Here is a 17,251-nt window from a genome sequence, read left to right as displayed (position 1 = left end):
AAGAGGGGGGCATTTTCCTTCACCTGATCTGGTGAACAACACTGTATGTGGAATGGAAGCACAAAGAAAATGGGACTGTGTCCTTTAGGAATGATGATCTGATTGTCGGGTGATGGCAAGCTGAAGGCTGGAAAGCGGTAGCGATAGTGGAGTTGGGGTGAACGGTGACTGGTTCACTGAAGTCAGGACTCAGCCCATGTCTCAGCAGATGGTTTGAATCCATCCCAATTGAGCAGAGCCTAGAAATTGTTCCCAGAGTCTTGTCGGAGGTCTGTAAGATGAACTAGTGGGTCTGTTTCATTATAGGCATGTGAGAGCTAGCAGGGAAGCCAACTTTTAACACAGTGAGCTTTTACCCCTCCAGCATTACTGCCTATAACGTCAAATGAAGTCATGTCTGTGGCATTTTCTAGGCAGGTATGAGCTCTCTGTATGTATGCCAAGCAGCCGTACTGTGCGTGTTCACTTGGGTTCATTGCCAGGGTAGTAACATAGGCTTGGAAGACAGTCAGGGCTGGCCTGAGCAGTGGACAAAGCTCCTGTCTACAAAAGGCAACGGAGATGCACTTTAAGCCTTCCTGAACCAGCAGTGCTGGGCAGCTTTGTCAGAGATGGATGTGTGACTGGCAGGTTGAACATGAATGATGTCTCTGGTCTGCAGCTTCCTCATCCTGTGTGTGTGTGTGAAGCCTCCCTTACATTTCACATGGATCTTTTAGATAACTCCCATGTATCCCCTAGACGGTTAACCTCCAGGGCATGGTCTGGTGTTCTTTATCACTATTTGACCTTACAGTGGTGGGTCAAGGAGATTGTTGTCCAGGGCTGGGTATCTTCCTTGATTTTCTTGATATGAACATCTCAAGTGCAAGCATTTACTATAGGTATTCTTTGTACGAACAGAGCTATCTCCTAATTTGTTTCCAGAAATAATATACTTTTTTTACCAGGTTGCATGGAGGAAAAAAACTGACCTCTGTGATCTCTGAGAAGAAATTGGACTGTTGGTGGGGACAGCCATTGAGTGGGATGAGGGAAATGTCTGTGAAAAGGCTTCTGCCTTCTGTTAGAGGAAGTGGCCGTATCTGAGCATGCAGGCTTGCAAGGGAGCAGTGTTCTGAGGGGGTTGCACGGTGAGCTCCTCAGGCTAGGATTTGCTGGCCAGATGTGGAGGGCATAAATGTGACGCTTGTAAAGAAAGGTGGAAGAAGATGGGAAAGCAACTGCTGCCCTGATGAAGAGGATGGTGGGAGGCCAAAGCTGATGCCAGAGACTAGGATGCAGTGTGTGTTGAGCTTGCCTAGATCTGCTCACAAGTCTCTGGCTGTATACTCGGTTCACCCTCATTTTGAATTTTTGCCGCTGTAATTCTGCCAGGAGACGTGGGCAGTTTGTGGTAACCTCAGAGCGATGGTTATGCTGGCTGACCTGTGCCATCGTGCGCTGGCCCCGGTCTCTGGGGCTGCTGGTTGAGGCTGTGCGGGGAAGCATGCACAGCTGCTGCTGTCCCACCCACGCCGTGCCGGCGCTTTGCTTCTCACCCTGTCAGTTCGGCAGCTTGTGCCAGCGTTTAGTTCCCTGAGATATTGTTCCAAGAGTGACTCTCAGGAAGGAAAACATCTGACAGAGTTTAAAATAAACTCAGCAATGCTGGTATATTTTGATGAGTATTTCCTAATTATCTTCTTGTGTCTAAGTGGAGTCTGGCTTATAAATGCTTCAAGTTAAAGAGAGATGCTTGTTATCTGTGCCTTCCACCTGTCTCCCACTCTGTAGAAGATGCTAGTTCTTTTTAACCCGTGTTATGCAAGCTCAGGACATTTCCCAAAGTCCTTGATATATGGCCAGATCTGTGGCCATCAGGTGAGGATAGCTTGCTTTGGCTTCTTTCTTCTAGAAGGTTATGAGATAAACAAGGCAGAGCATCGAGCCGGGAAATTGATCTGTTAATTTTGGATCGTCTTCTGAAAGATCTACAAATAAAGCACAGACTTGACATCTGTGAAATTGTTACTCAGCCTGTGCCTAGGAGGATCAGCTGCTCTTCATCATCTGGAGCAAGATGTGGCAGTTGTAGCACATAAATGTCCAGGCTGCAGCAGTTTATGCCTGTGCTCATGGGGCAGAGGGAGAGAGAAGATGGATGGACTTGATTTATAGCAAAGTCAGTATTTGCCTTCCCCATGAGCAAGATGAGAGTAAGCAAGTTTAGCTTATGTGTTTAAGGAGTGAAGCCTTTTAAAGGTAAAGCTGCAGCCCACAGTTTTGTAGGTAAGGGACTGCTCTGTGCACAGCCTGCTTTATCTGGCATCTTAATCCTCCCTGTGCAGATTCTGGTATTTTGAAATGACCCTAAGCCAAAAGAAAAATGCAGCGAGCCTTTTCCAACCACGTGTGATGCATAAAACCCTGCTCTGGACCATGACATCTCATTAAACCAAGGGCAGGGTTATTTTTGTGGAGCTAGAGCAATAATTCCAGTTTCCACAGAACTATAAAACAAGCAGAAGCTAGGGGTCTGTTGGGCTATTCTGTGGGCAGCTCTCTGCACAGGGCAAGAGTTGATCCAGTTGTGGTATTTGTGCTTCTCCAATGGTCAGGGCTGGGATGCAGTGATGTGAGGAATTCCCTTCAACCACTAAATGCTAAAATCTGGGAAGGGTCACAGTGCTATAGCAAAATTTCCATTTCTATGGCCGTTAGGCCAGCATTGCTTGTGCAGCCACTGATTGTGAAAAATGGCCTGTGGATCTGCTTGGTTGTTTTACTAGGATATTTCTCTGTTCAGTTCTGGTCAATGTATTGATGGACTGCTTTGGAGAAAAGGTGGTTGGTTGGTTTTTTTGTCCTCTACTTAAGAGGCCTGTGAGTAACCTTGTTCCAACACTTGTGGGTCTGGTACCTCCAGCCAGCTGCCATCCAGAAGCTGTGTTAGTGTATAGCTCTTAGCAAGGCAGAAAAGCTTAGGCAAGTGTTCCACTAACGTGGTTATCCAGAGATGCTCATGTCCCTGCACCTGCTTGCACAGACATGTGGTGTGTATTGCGTGCTAGGTACTTATTCAGCATCTCGATGGTTATGGGTGGCAGTAGAGCTCTGCCTGCTGAGAGGGAGCATGGTGTTACAAAGAAGAATGGAGAAAGAGGTGTTTTGCCCACTTTGCAACCTGTCAAGTGTTTCAGTACAGGAGTTATGGGGATGCTGGTGTGCTTTGTGAGTTGTTGCATGCAATGCTGGGTACCTCGAGGGAATGGTTCTGTGAATCCTTTTGGACTTAACATCTACTTAACATCTACAGTGTGTGCTGCTCTGGATTCTTCCAGACCAGTGTTCCTGACTGACTGTGGCTTTACTTCACACTACTATAATCCTGTGGGGGTCACTGTGGTTGCTGCTTCTTTACAGTGGTAGAAAGGCAGAATTGGGTCCATGGAGTGAAAGTGAATGTTAGCAAACTAAATGGGATTTACTGGGTGATTTAAGCCCTCGTTGTACAAGTGACTGCCCTGCAGCCCAGGTGCAGCACATTAACTTTCTCCCTCTTATGACTGTTTTTCAGGAATCAGCTGTTGCACTGGCAGGCGGTAGGGAATGCTCAATGCAAGGGAACCTGGAAGAGAATTCGCCAGCTGGACACTTGCTCTTGTCCTTCTGTTCACAGCTTCTTGTTCATCTAACTTCTCCTGGCAGTCTCAGCAAGCAAGTGCTGTGATGGCTTCTCTGGCACTAACGTGCAGCCGCAGTAGGAACCACAACCAAAACAATGACTACTCCATGTCAGTAAGAGGCTATGCCACTTACTTTCAAGAGGTTGCTGACTGTACCGGGACATCCTGAATCCTCTCTGTCCATGTGTACTCCTCGATTTCCAAAGAAATCAGGCTGGCTGTGAAGTGCCAATCTCTTGCTGCCCATCTGTCCCTGAGAGAGGCCTGTCTGACCTGATGACTTCTTGCAAATTCCCTCTTTCTTGACAGGAACAAGAATTCACCAAATAAGAAATTGGGAAGAAAAGGCCATATGAAGCCAAGTTTAATTATTATTTTTCTAAAGTCTCAATGAAGAATCAGCAATGCAAAATAAATTAACTCAAGTGCCTTCTTTCCATGGCGATGGCACTGCTTTGTGGATGCTTCCTGCTTGTGCTTATATATCTTTTCCTTTTGTTTTCACCCTCCCCGGTCTCATCATTTCATATTGATCCTCAGCCTTACAGAGGGTTGATCTTGCACTGCTGAGATAATGGCAAAACTTAGAAATGAGCCTGTTCAAATCTGTGAGAATAGAAGGTACCAGGGATAAATGGGCCCTTGGACTTCAGGTTTCAAGGAGCAGCTCCTAGTTGCCCCAAAATGCAGTGCAGTCCTGGGGCTCTAAATAGGAAGTCATCCCAGCTGTACCAGGAGGGCTAGTTATCGCCTTGTATTTTTGACTGGAAAATATTTGAAATATTTTCTTTATATTCTGCTGATTTATATTCATACTTTTCTATAAATGAAAATAAAGGAAACTGGAGACATTCTCCCAGTGTGTATCTACTTGATTAATCTGTGTAGTGCCATCTCTTTAGCTCCTGAACCTGCTTAATTTGTTCCAGCCAATCTTGCCACTGACGCCTCTGCTCCAGCAGGTAAGACTGGAGGAAAAGTTGCTGCTGTCCAGTTCCAGAACTACTGAGGATTTACAGATGGAAGTTCAGCACCATGACCTACCACTATGCAGAAATGGATGTGATATTTCTTTTAATATACACATACTTCTGAATTTGCTTAAACAAAATTACAGAAAGGACTTACTCTTTGTGGCAGAGCGCTGCAGCGGTGAGCATCTAGGTAATTAAATTTGTCAAAACCCAGGTGTATGGCTGGAGGTGGCTCCAGAATTTTAACGCTCAGGTCCAACTCTAGTCTAGATTTGGATCATGAAACCCATCTAATGACCATGTTGAGGGTCTTTCATGGAAACATTAAAGTGCACTGCGGATATGTGCTTGAGATGCTTAGAAGCATGTGTAGTATGGCGATGAGAGGTCTAAAAGTGCCTGATGCCTCCTGGCCAGTACAGTAGGGATTTGAGAGCAAGGCTCTGCTTTTCCTTGTATGTTACAAGCTGTCTGTGTGGATTAATGACTCACAGTGGGGTGATCTCATCCCAGAGTAGCAAGATTTTAAGGAAGAAAAAAAAAAAAAAGGCTTGTGCTTCACTGTCTGACATAATCTGTAACTAACTTGGGGCCTGCTCAGCAGTACTTGCTGGTTTGTGAGCAGAGGGATGCGATCCCTCTGAGAGATGGTTTGGGAATAAATAACTAGAGTACATAATTTTGTTTTTTGCAGCAAGGAATTTCTATCAAGCTCTAAGCCAGTTTCATTTTCTTGGTGGAGGTAATCATAGTAGCATTTAATCACTGGAAGGTTTTCTTCGTCCTGCAGAAGCCCCATATTGGGCCACAGGACTGTAAAGAGGCAGCCGGTCATTTCAGGAGCAGAATGGAGCCAGCTATTGGAAACATTTTTCATTTTAAAAATCTACCCAAACTTTTGACAACATGAAACCCTGCTCTTATTAGATGCTTTCAGAATTGAGTACTGAAGCTATAAAGGATGCAGTTTTTGCTTAATAATGCTTAAAAAACTTAGTCTTCCACAAGTTGCGTTCACCCCAGTGCCCCACTCCTACAATGTCAGAGCCAGTCAGGTAGGAAAAGGCTGTATTGCAAAGTTATAAATGATAGTGTCAAGTGGAAAAGCCTTTATTGCCATCACTGAAACCATGTGGCACCTTAAAGCACCTTAATTGCAATCTCTTTAATTTACTGAGTACTTAAGTGTTAGCTGTATTGTATTTACATGTAAGACTTTCATTAAATTGTCATAGTACTTGCTGTCAAATATTTAGTCCTGGCATTAATCCATTTGGTTTTGAACCTTTCAGGGTAGAAGACTACCCTCCTGCTTCAGTGTCTTGGGAATAAGTGAGCCTTAAGAGAGGTTCTTTTGATAATACTTCATCCTATTCTGGCAGAAATGGTAGGAAACTAGCCAGTTTTGATATAAATTTGATGTGTAGGAAGTTTGCAGAATCAGTCTCTTCGGTGAGTGAAGGTAGCTGTTGAGAGTTGAGAAGTTCGAGAATAGGCCACTCAGAAATAGTGTTCTGGGTCAGATCACTACAGAATCTGGGCTTGATTATATTTTTTGGAGGCTCACAGTAAGTTTGTAAAATGCATTTTAGGTTGACTGAAACTGCTTGTGAGTTTACGCCACATTTGATGATTAGTCCTCATAGATGGAGACAGAGGAAAGAGGGAGATTTAGAAGTGGTGGTTTTTATACCTCCTAAGTGAAGTGTTTTGAGCTCTGATTTTGGAATTTTATTTCAAGATTGTTTCAATCTGAGTCAAAATATTTCATTCAACCCCCTCATTGTTTTCAAGTTTCTGTTTCGAGGAAAATATTGGAGGAAAAAACCCTCATTTTGAATTGACCAAAATTATTTATTTATCAGTAGTGTTCTCTTTTGGGTCCTGCTTGTGAGACAGCCATGATACTAAATTAGTAAGCACAAAATAGTCTTTCCCTATTGCCAACGACTTGTTGGTCAGGGTTTTCTTTGCTGTTGCCTCATCCCTGAGAGCTGATGACATGAGGTCCTAACAAGAGCTGCTGCTGGTGGTGTGGTAGGACTTGCAGTCTTTTGCTTCTGTCACTGTAGCTTGGGGATGCAGGAGTGTGAAAGAATTAGCCCCTGAGGGACCCTCATAGTAGCTGTATTTCTACTCAGGCTATGTCACTTGATGAAACAAAACTTTGCAAATGTCTCAGTGCATCAGCACATCATAAAAAGGGCTGTGCAGTGTGCTGGCTTCACCTCCACACCTTGGGTGACTGTACAAACAAATCCTGTTGGTAAATTCCTGGGGGAAGGAAGGAGAGTTGCATGTGTGTGTGTGTGAGAGAGCACTAGTGTGAGCAAAAGTGAGCCTTTTAAGTATAAGATGATAATGAAGCTGTCAGATCACTTTCCCTGGAAGATTAGCTCATAGTGTAGACACATACTGGGTCCTATGTGCCTATTTCTCTCCAGGGGCTTTAGCACCATCCATCATCATAATCTCCATAGTTTCTACTGCCTGAGTTTTGGGAAAGATAAGACTATTGGAAATCCAAGGCAAAATATTCCTGAAAAATGGCTTTGTACAGTAAACAAGCAAGGAAGCCTCACATTGAGGAGAGGCTGTTCACCGAAGATGACAGCCGTTCCTATGACAACGCTAAAAACCTTTCACCATTGGGTATCAACAGGAGAACATCTCCCACGGCAAGTACATGAAGCCAGGAGCTTAGTCCTCATCGTCCATAAATCATTCTGTTGGGCACTGATAATGAGGAGCTGCCAGTTGTGCACACGCAGCTCCACCTTCTAGGCACCAGCCTGGCTCCAGATGAAAGGAAGAGCAAATAAAACCAAAGCAACAGTGAGTTGGATTTATGTAAAAGGAAAATTAAGCTCAACTGATGTTCCTACACTTCCCTCTGCTCTCCAGCTGAGGATCTCAATATTTAAGGATAAAAAGCCAAGCAAAAAATTCAGGCCGTTTTACAAACTACTGAAGAAGCCATGTGATTTCCTCTGTTGTAGAGAAATCTTTCATCGTCATGGGATGGAGAGAGAAGGAGGCCATGGGAGAATTCTGCTTTTCTTCACCCTAACCCTGTAGTGTCCAGCCTGTGATTCAACAGTTTTCTTCTGCATTTGAAACAGAAGGTGGTAAAAGACCATTTTTTACCATGGGATCTTCATTAGGCCTATCAGGTCCCTGATGGTCATGAAATGCAGGATTGCAGTCATCTGAATGTATGAGGATCTGCTTCCTTTCTTAAGGAGAAAGCCCTTGTGCATTTGGAAAAAAAAGATAAAATATGCCTAGAAAGCTCAGGAGCCAAAGGTAAAGAAAAAGAACAACAAAGAAGTGCGATTTTCTTAAATAGCCGTGTTGCTCTAAGGACAAACTATTTTTTTCTTTTGCTCAGTGGCCAGGGGAGTTGAGCATATTCTGCTTGAATGGTAGGAGTTAGCAATAATTCTCCATAAATGAGACTATTCTGTTATCTTTAGCTTTTCAAACCTAATTTTTTTTTTATCCTTCATTTTGAGTATTTTGAGTCTTTGAATATTAAAATCACTGACTGGTTTTGGGTTTTGGGGTTTTTTTTTTGTGTTTTTTTTTTTTTTTTTTTTTTTTTTGTGAGGAAGTTTTTTTTAAGTCCTTTCCAGTTATAACATTAGTTGCTTGGTGATAGTCGTGATACTGCAAGTGGAGGAGTAGAGGTGAGAAAGGAGAGGAAATTCTGAACCAGCAGAGATTATTCTGTTCTGTAAATATATCTCCTGCAGCTTAAAACTACAAACCCAAATATTAGCAAGATTTTATTTTTTTCTTTTTTAAACACTCTGGTTCTCCTGTTCTCAAGCTGTGTGAAATACATTCCCATATAAAGACTGTTCTGTGTATTCTACAAATCACCACCTTTTTAAATCCACAGGGATATGCAGGGTCGCCAGGCTGCGGGTCTGTTGTACCCCCAGTTGCTCTTGTCCTGTAACGAGTGTGCACAACTCGCTGTGACTGTAGTGGGACCTAGACACGCATTCAGGACAGGATGTGCTTGGCTGCATCTTGTAAACATCTTAAATTGATATTGAAAAGGGAGAAAGGTGGAACCGTGGTGCAGTTTGTCCATGTCTGCTGATAAATATCACAATATTACCCTTTTTTCATGAGTTCAGGCACAGTGTGTGACCCCTAAAGCCGTGAGTTCCACACCCTGGTCCATGCTGGATAAGAAGTGCAAGGTTTCATCACCATTCCCTAATCCTCAGGGCTGAAGAGCTGATCCTGTGCTGAGACCTGTGCAAAGGTCAGCATCGCTCTGTTTCTGTGCATTGTTTTTTTGCTGTTACTTGCTGTGCTCGGTGCTTGTTTTACTTGAGCTCTGTTGTGGCCTTTCCATACTACTAATTGTGTGCTTCTGAATTACTGGAAGGGTGTTGTAGGGTGATGCCAGCGCTAACGGGCTTTCACCTTCCTCCACTTTCATAACAATCCTCAGACCAATTAACCAATTCTCGATTTATTCCTTGCACCATATTTCAGCCGTTAACAGGTGGAGCAGAAGCTGTCTGAAAAATGGGAGTTGCTCAGCTCATTCTGCCAGTGGTGAAAGCCGATGCTTCCCTGGCTTGCCTAATCCTGTGCCTTTTTCCTCACCCAGAAGCTAAGGCTGATCTAGGAACAGTCGGAGCTCCTGTTTGAGAGCACAGAGTGCAACTGGACATCTTCACCCTCCGAGTGTGAGTGTGTCTGTATCCATGGTGGGCTCCCCTGAAGCAGCACCAGTGACCCAATTCAGCATCCTGGCTGCTGGGGCAAATGGCGGGATAGGAGAGCATCTCCCAGAAACAGTTGTCAATTGTGTTAGAAGGATACTCGCTGGAGAAACTGGGTTTCTCCAATGTGTCAACAGGTTGCTGTTATTTTTCCTCTCTCTGTTTTAGCTGTCTAGTAGCTGGATGCAATATAGAAGCAGATCCCTGAAATGCTTTAACAAGGAGGGTGGCTTAAGACTCGATTTCAATTCAAGGGGGATAAATGAGGTCACAAATGACGCTCAGGCACAATGTGAGTTACCTCACCCACCTCTCCCCCTCAGCTCCCTGCTGGGGACATCGACTGTGCTCATCTGGGCACAGCAGTGTGAAAACGCAGCCTGTAATCACCGGTGGAAAGAGCCGATCACATGTAGTTATGCAATTCCACAGCCATGGAGCTTGTGTTCTACCTGGCTTTTCCCCTCGGTTTGTCTGTTCGGGGTGAGTCCTGACAGGTATGTGGGTTCGTGTGCTGAGCTCCTCTGCGTGCTGCACTCAGAATATTGATGTCATCTGCCCAATGTAGGAACAAAGTGATAAGTCATTCATCTTTCTAAGGCAGGAAAAAGCTTAAATATTTCCAAAAAAAGCACCACTGTTTATTATGCTGGCTAGGCTGGAAAGTCTTAGTTACAGCATGTACTGAGGACTGACAGCCAACTCCAAAAGACATAAGCACACGAGCCCCTGGAGCACAGCCACTACCCTGGGCGGCACGCTTGTAAGCCGGGGAGAGAAACGCAGTGTAAGCCTGCCTCTTTTTTGCCTCTAGCAACTAAACAAATGGGAAAGAAGCTGTGTTGTGAGAAAGGGAGAGCACTCTGGGCAGTGGGGGGCATATCAGGGCTTTATGCAGGAACAGGTTCCCCTAAAATTATCATTAGCTGGGAGGTTGCCAAAATGAGTTGCAGTCTTCTCTGCACAAAATGACCCTTTATAGCCACAAGCCTGCTACCAGCACCAGTCTATGAAATATTAACACTTCTGATGTAAGATGCAATTTCTTCCTCTCGTCTTCAGAGCTGCCTGGCTGCTGGCAGAGACACATGAAACTGCCCTTTTGCCCCAACAGGGGCAGGGTGTTATTGGCACGCCAGACAAAACCTCCGTGGGAGGCTATCGCCCTGTGAGACGCGGTTTAATAAGAAAAAGGCAGGGAATAAAGAAAGTAATGGAAAAGAAACTGCAAAATTTCCACCTTCTGCCACAGAAGAGTAGAGTGCGAACTGCAGGATCTGGTGAACATAAACATCTCAGCTTCCAAAAACTGGTTAAGCTTTTGCCATCAAACAGCAAACGTCAAAACAAAGAAGTAAGTATATATGCCAGCCCAGCCAGCCTTAGCAGTGCCCCTGTGTGCGTCACTGCCTCTTCATTACCTACTTACACTGCTTCCTTATATGCACGTTTTCTTTGAAAATACTGTATACATGGAGAACACAGAGGCAGATGAGTTTTGTGTCCTATAAGGCAATGTTCATGCCTGCTTTGTTATGCCGGTCTCATTGTTTTAATAATCCAGTAGATCTTTACCTGGTTTTAGTTTTTGAAGGTCTCAATTTTAATGATTAAGGCCTTGAACCTAACGGGAATTTCTAGAGCAGTTCTTAAGAGCACTTTCCTTGACTTTAACAGGACTGCCTACACTGGTAAAGTTAACCATTCTATCAGGTATCAACAGAAGCATAGGTCCGTCTTTGGCAGTATCTCCCATGCATGCAGCCCTGGCTGGTAGCAGCTCACAGGAGGAGGCAGATGCTCTTCCCGAGGGGCCAGAGGTGATTAACTCTGAGCTAGTTCAATTTTCGATTTAAGTGGTCTCTATTTGCCAGCAGTAGTTCAAAATTTATATTGCTCTTAATCCATAAAGTACTGGGCAGAATTTACTGTGTACTTCTCATATCACGTATGGAGCAGCTGGCCTGCAAATCAGCAGTAAACTTGACAGAAGAAGTATCCAGCAGATAGACCATGCTGTTTGAGATGCTGAACGTGGGAGAGGAAAAGCTGTATGTGAGCCTGGGCGATGGGCTGGAGGCATAGGGCATCTCCCGAGCCTGTCCCTGCCTGGCTGTGCAGCTGCATTTGTGTCTCTTGTGGCTCCTATCACAATATCAGTGTTTCAGGAATAGCTGTGATCTCGGTTTGTTTATAATGTGGATGGGCTTTTCTTTCTTTTTTTCCTTCAAATGCAAATGATGCCCAGGGTTGATAATGTTCCTCATGAGCGATGGCCCTACCTGTGTAAAATCATGAACACCTGACCGTCAAACCTTGGGTGCAGGCTCACAGGGCACGTGTGGAGATTCCTCTAGCATAACAGCTGTGTGGCTTAATTTCTGTGTCAAAACACAGACTGATGGCAGATGGGAGCTTTGGGTTTGAGAATTCATTCAGCTCCATTAAGTTGGTTTTGGTTTTTTTTTTTTTTACATTTGGAATTGCAACATTAATGGTGGTTAACAGAGGTTTCCTGGAAACAGAGATGACAATTAAAAACCAAAGTACAATAAAATTGATGTGATTAGTGGTGTCACAGAGAGGGGAGTGTTTACCGTAACTGGAATCAGTAATTGATGTTACTAATGTAAAGACATTGACATGGCAGGGTGCATTGCAGCTGCCCTGACTTGGAGTTTGAAGAAAGCGGTGCAATCGCAGCGTGTCACCTGCATCCTCGAAGGAGAAGGAAGCACAGCCGGGGGTGAAGCAGGACAGCACATCTGCTGATTGCCTGGTGCCTGGGACAACCTGAAACAACAACTATGTTTAAAGGTTCCTCACCACACAACATACGAGCCCTGAGCAGCACCGGGTCACAAGTTGTCGCGGGAATAAATTCATTCAATAAGTCATAAATGTCACAGGGAGTGATGGGCAGTGTCCTCTGCCTGCTGGGTGAAGGGGAGGAAGGATGCCCGGCTGGAACAGGCAGTCAGGGAAGGGCAGGAGCAGGGAGAGGAACTGCTCTGCTAATAGGTAGCAAGAGAAGCACTCTATAGCGTTATATATGTCCAAATGTGCTTCTGTCTGGCATTTCAAGCACCCAGAAATGGCTTCCAAAGCAACAACACTGGAATGGTTGCTACATTTACATATTGGAAATGGTTTATTAAACAGCTGTAATTGTGCAAATGCAATGGCAAATATGTTTGCTTTATGGTAGTACATTTCAGTAAAAATGGCTTAATGACTGTATTGAAGTCGTTTATTAGGAAATGTGGAAGCCATGCAATTAAGCAAATGCATTTTCCAGGATTATGATCATCCATTTTTTTATATATCCTGTATGCCCGCAATGGATTTATTCAGTCGTGTGCACCTTTGGTAAGAAGTGGGTAGATGTAACATAAATACAGAGTTTTCCTTCTAGCTCATCAATATGCAAAAGCAGTTTTCTCTCTTTTTGGTGTGGAAAGTAACCTCACTTTCATGGAAGAGTGCGTGGCAGGCTGAGGTGTCTTTAAAACCAGCCAAATCCTTTAACCCTCTCCACAAATGCACAGCCTTGGGCCAAACTGAAAGACAATGCGCGTGAAGAGGTCCCTCCTTCGTTTGTCTCTCAAGCTGTTTTCTCACTTGCTGTGTGCAGGATTTGATTAAAAACCCTATCATCACTTCAGTGTGTTTGGGATCTTGAAGAGGAGCTTGAGATGATTAGGAGAAGCAGCCCTTTACTTGAAACTGGGGGGAAAAAGTCTTATGTGGAATCAGTGTTGGCAAGTAGGTGTTCAACCTCCTGATTAGTTGCAGAGGTTTCTAGAGTGAGGCTGAATTTCTCCTTTAATAGTCTGTATTTTGCTTCGTGTTCCCATCTTACAGCAAACCCCACCACTCTCAGAAGAATCTCAATTGCTTAGACCAGAGGCTTTCCACAAAACTGGGTGGGAGCGGATTGTCCAAAGGCTCTGAGGCAAGTCAGGTAAAGCCAAACATTGAACTGCCTTCCGTGCTTTGGGCAGCCAGCGTTGTGTGGGCAGGAACCCAATGGAAGCCAGTGGTCTCCAAGGGGGCAGCAGGTGGCTACGTGGTAGGGCCAGTAGTGTCCACCCTGGACTCAAAAGGGGTCTGGAAGTGTGTAAAATGGCCAGATCCACAAAAGGCTTTAGGTGCCAAGGATAAGAGAGAAACATCAAATATGGAAGGTTTTTGTCAGCATGACTCCATCACCTATTGATCAAAGGTGAGAGGGAAGGGGGGTCAGAGATGATTTAAGATCCCAAACTACAGTCACACCTGCTTGGTCTCAGATCTGTCTCCTTTGAGCACAAGCGGAAGGAAATCAAAACCAGTTCTCAAATCAGCTCATGTTCCATCTCCTCCTTGACCTCTGTCATAGTGGGGGAGATGGTAAAGCTTAATAAGGAAATTCGTTTTGCACAAGAACCTGGGCCTGTAGATAGCTACGTTATAATTGACTGTGTTAATTTGTGTGCCTATTTTGCTCCTTTTTTTAATCTTTGCATCTATTAATTATTGCAGAACAGTTCTTACTGATAACTCCCTGGCAGTTTGCGCTGCTGTTCCAAAATTATAAAATGATATAGTTGGCAGAATGGGTACAGACATGTACAGTTAATTGGGTTTTTGCAGAAGGAAATTACACAGTATAATAATATGCCCAGGGTGCCATGGGAAGTGCAATTTCTTATTGCTTTAGTAAATAGGATTGGGAGAATATGAGCTCTGGATTATAAATTGTCTTGGAATTTATCCCAAAGTGGTGGAGGGTTTCAAACCCCTGTCACTGAGCCCTGGGGTCACAAACTCATTGCTGTGAGGGCCCCTCTTGGTTCCCCCAGCCCCCCCCAGCTCTTTCATTTACGTAACAGGTTTAGCTTTAGAGTCCCTGGCGCTCTGATCTGGTTGGGTGCTCTCTGCCTGAAGTCGCAGGAATCATGCAATCATAAAACAAATGGTGGCTCGTGGTGGCTAATGAGAGGTGAGTGGTGAAAACCCAGAGCTTTGCTGGGGGGGACAGAGCACTTCTGTTTTTCACCTCTTTTTTTTTAGGAAGTAGGATTAGAAGTCATTGAGGAGGTTTTTCTAAGTGAGAAAGGTTGGTAAGAATGAATGTTTTTCGTTTCCTGCTACATGCAAGTCTCAAAACCAAGGCTTCCCCCCAGCTTGAATGCATAGTCTTGGGTCAACTTGAAAGGTGTTACACAAACTGGGTAGTTTTTGTATCTGTGAAGACTTTCTTAAATAAACGCATGAACAACTTGAAGGAAATTCGAAGGATAAATGGAGATTGAAAGTTTATTTCTAATAAGAAGCCATTTCCTTTGAAAAGAACAACTCCCCCAAAAATTTTGAGTAGCAAATCTTGATTATTTCTACCTGCTGCTTTAGCTGGAAATGTCAATAATTTGATATCAGCCTCAGCACTTTGATGTCTCACAAGTGCTGCCAGCTGCAGTACGGTGGAGAGACCTGGACCCTGATTCCCAGTTCAGCTCTGGCCTCCTGCATGCCCCCAAGACCACAGCTCTTCTCTTCTCCATTTCATCTTCTCAGCTGTCAAAGCGGGGGGGTCATAAACTTCAGCGTTTTTGTGAAGGGCTGAGAGGCCCTCAGCGAGATGATCTGGATGCGGGCAGCATGCTCATTGTTTTCTGCGTATATATACGGTGTGCAATCTCCTCCAGCAGTCTCCACTAATCTCATTAAAGCTCTGTTTTTAGGAGTTGGGGATTTGTAATTCTTTTGTTGTTGTTGCTGCTACTGCTGGTTTTCTGCATCACCACTCATTCTTATAATTAAAGTGACAGCTCTTGAACTAGTATGTCAAAACAGCACGGTTGAGGCAGAAAAGTACTGGGAAGATCATCTTTAATCAGACAACAATGATTCATGTTTAACTGGCTAGATGGTAGGTCCTAGATCTAGCTGGCTCACAGTGAAGTTTCCCCAAGGACAGGGTGTTGTTAAGAGTTTTGCACAACTCTCTAGGCCCCACTGCTTGGGTTTTTTCATGGAGACTATTTAATATGCAGGTTTTGTCATTGTGTCAGAGCTGTGGCTGGGGAGCTCTGAACCCTACCAAAGATTTTCAGACTTATTTTCTAGAAGCTGTACAAAAAAAGAAACATAAAGGGGATGATTTTGGTTTGAAGATCAGTTGAGCCCTCCAGCTTGATTGGAAATTCATCGTTTCCAGGAGTCCCAGCTCTTTATTCCCCAGTCTCTTGGCATCACAAAGCCAGGTACGCTAATCCTGAGGGTATCTCAGTAGAGAAATCCCAAGTGTGGGTAACGTTTGTGGCTACATGAACTGTGCATCTCCCCTGCAGTGCATGGGGCAAGAGGCCCAAGGGCAGAGCAGCACAAGGCTGGGCAAGCATCCCGGGAGCTTCTGACTCACTGTTTGCTCCCACTCCCAAGCTTAATGCTTGGTCTAGTTCCACTCTTCCTCCTCTTTTCCTTGCTCTGTGCTCCCCTAGCATCAGGCCATGTGGCTGTAGATACCATGGTATACATATATATGTATTTATGTATACCACACATAAACCAGTCTTGCAGTCCTTTGAAGTTCCCACTGCTCAGTGTAGCTTCTTTCCTAGAAGGGTTTCTTTTCCTCCATGTGCCTGATGCAGGGCCATTCAATCTGCTGTAACCAGATAGCTGCAGTCCTTAGTATTTCAATATGTTCCAGCTCCAAAACAGCTGGTAGGATCCAGCCAACAAGTACTTATGTTCCCTTTTGTATGCTTAGGCTGCCGACCCTACCGTTAAGGAGGTGCTGTAAGATCCTGGGGGCAGCTGGGGATGCGTCAGGGTTATGTTAAGATGTCTCAAGGGCTTGTCTGGCCTTTGGAAACTCTGGGGCTGAGGAAAGGGGCTCAGCCTTTGGGCTGATACAGGGAAGACCCTGATCAGCTCTTGCTCTTTAAGGTTCTTATGTCTCTCCGGGTTAATAATGCTTCTTATTACAGATTTGCACCTGAAACTCTCCTCCTTTGAATTTCTCCAACTTCTGCAAAGGATTCATGAATACATATGGAAACCTCCCTCCCCACCCCTGCCAAGTGGTCAGCTGGGCCTGATTAACTGGGATCGTTGAGTTAGACCTGTGGGAAGTGGGACTATCTTCATTGTTCATTTAAGATGTCCTTTGACTTTGCAAACAGATATCATGGCAGCCTGCATGTGGGGAGGCTTTTAAATTTATCCTGCTTACAATGGCTGCTCTCCAGCATCCTGGTTTGTAGGGTACAAGAACTCTGGATTAACGGCAATATTTTTATATTGCCTTACATAAACTTTCATTCTTGACCAGAGCTTTGTACTTCATTACATTGGTATGTTAAATGCAGTATTTATTCGCAGTGCTATGCAATCTTACAATAATAACATTTGATGCTGCTTAAGATTAAAAGGCTCAGGTTTCAAGAGCTGAAAGGATTTCTAGCTGGAAGGAATCAGCCGTCCAGTGCTCAGATACCGAATAGCATGAACCTGAGCTAACAGTTCATTTTCCGATAACACTTCTAGTGCTGAAGCTACTGACCTTTGTGAGAAGACCACCGGAGCGATAGCCAGGCGTCGGTCCGGCGTGGCAGCTTCTGTGTCCTGCGGTATTTTACTTCTGAGACAATATTATCTCTCTCTCTCCACATATGAATGAAATCTTTGATTTCAACACTCCTGATTGGTAAATTTATATACTTCAAATGAAAAAGAGGAGTGAGTAGGTGGGGTGCGGCTGTTCTTTACATGTGCTGCCCTCTGAAGGTCACTGAGATGGGAATTTGGTCCTTAAGTGCAACAGCTGGAGTAGTGCAATGGCTACATGAGGACACTTTGGGCAATCTAAGTG

At 44.4% G+C, this 17,251-nt stretch overlaps 1 protein-coding gene across 4 annotated transcripts in view; it reads left to right on the top strand.

The window, feature by feature from the left end:
* Positions 1 to 4,522, top strand: part of LOC115339888 (somatomedin-B and thrombospondin type-1 domain-containing protein-like) — a 39,517-nt gene extending 34,995 nt beyond the window's left edge. For all 4 annotated transcript variants that reach the window (XM_041122796.1, XM_041122795.1, XM_041122797.1 and 1 more), the window contains one exon: positions 3,560 to 4,522. In XM_041122796.1, the coding sequence (XP_040978730.1) occupies positions 3,560 to 3,677 (118 nt within the window). In that variant the 3' untranslated portion in view covers positions 3,678 to 4,522. The remainder of the gene's footprint in view (positions 1 to 3,559) is intronic.
* Positions 4,523 to 17,251: the final 12,729 nt, after the last annotated feature.

The sequence above is a fragment of the Aquila chrysaetos genome, chromosome 3 (genome assembly GCF_900496995.4).
Source record: "Aquila chrysaetos chrysaetos chromosome 3, bAquChr1.4, whole genome shotgun sequence".
Lineage (NCBI taxonomy): Eukaryota > Metazoa > Chordata > Aves > Accipitriformes > Accipitridae > Aquila > Aquila chrysaetos.
The sequence above is the reverse complement of the archived record's forward strand: the minus strand, read 5'-3'. Positions and strand labels throughout refer to the sequence as shown.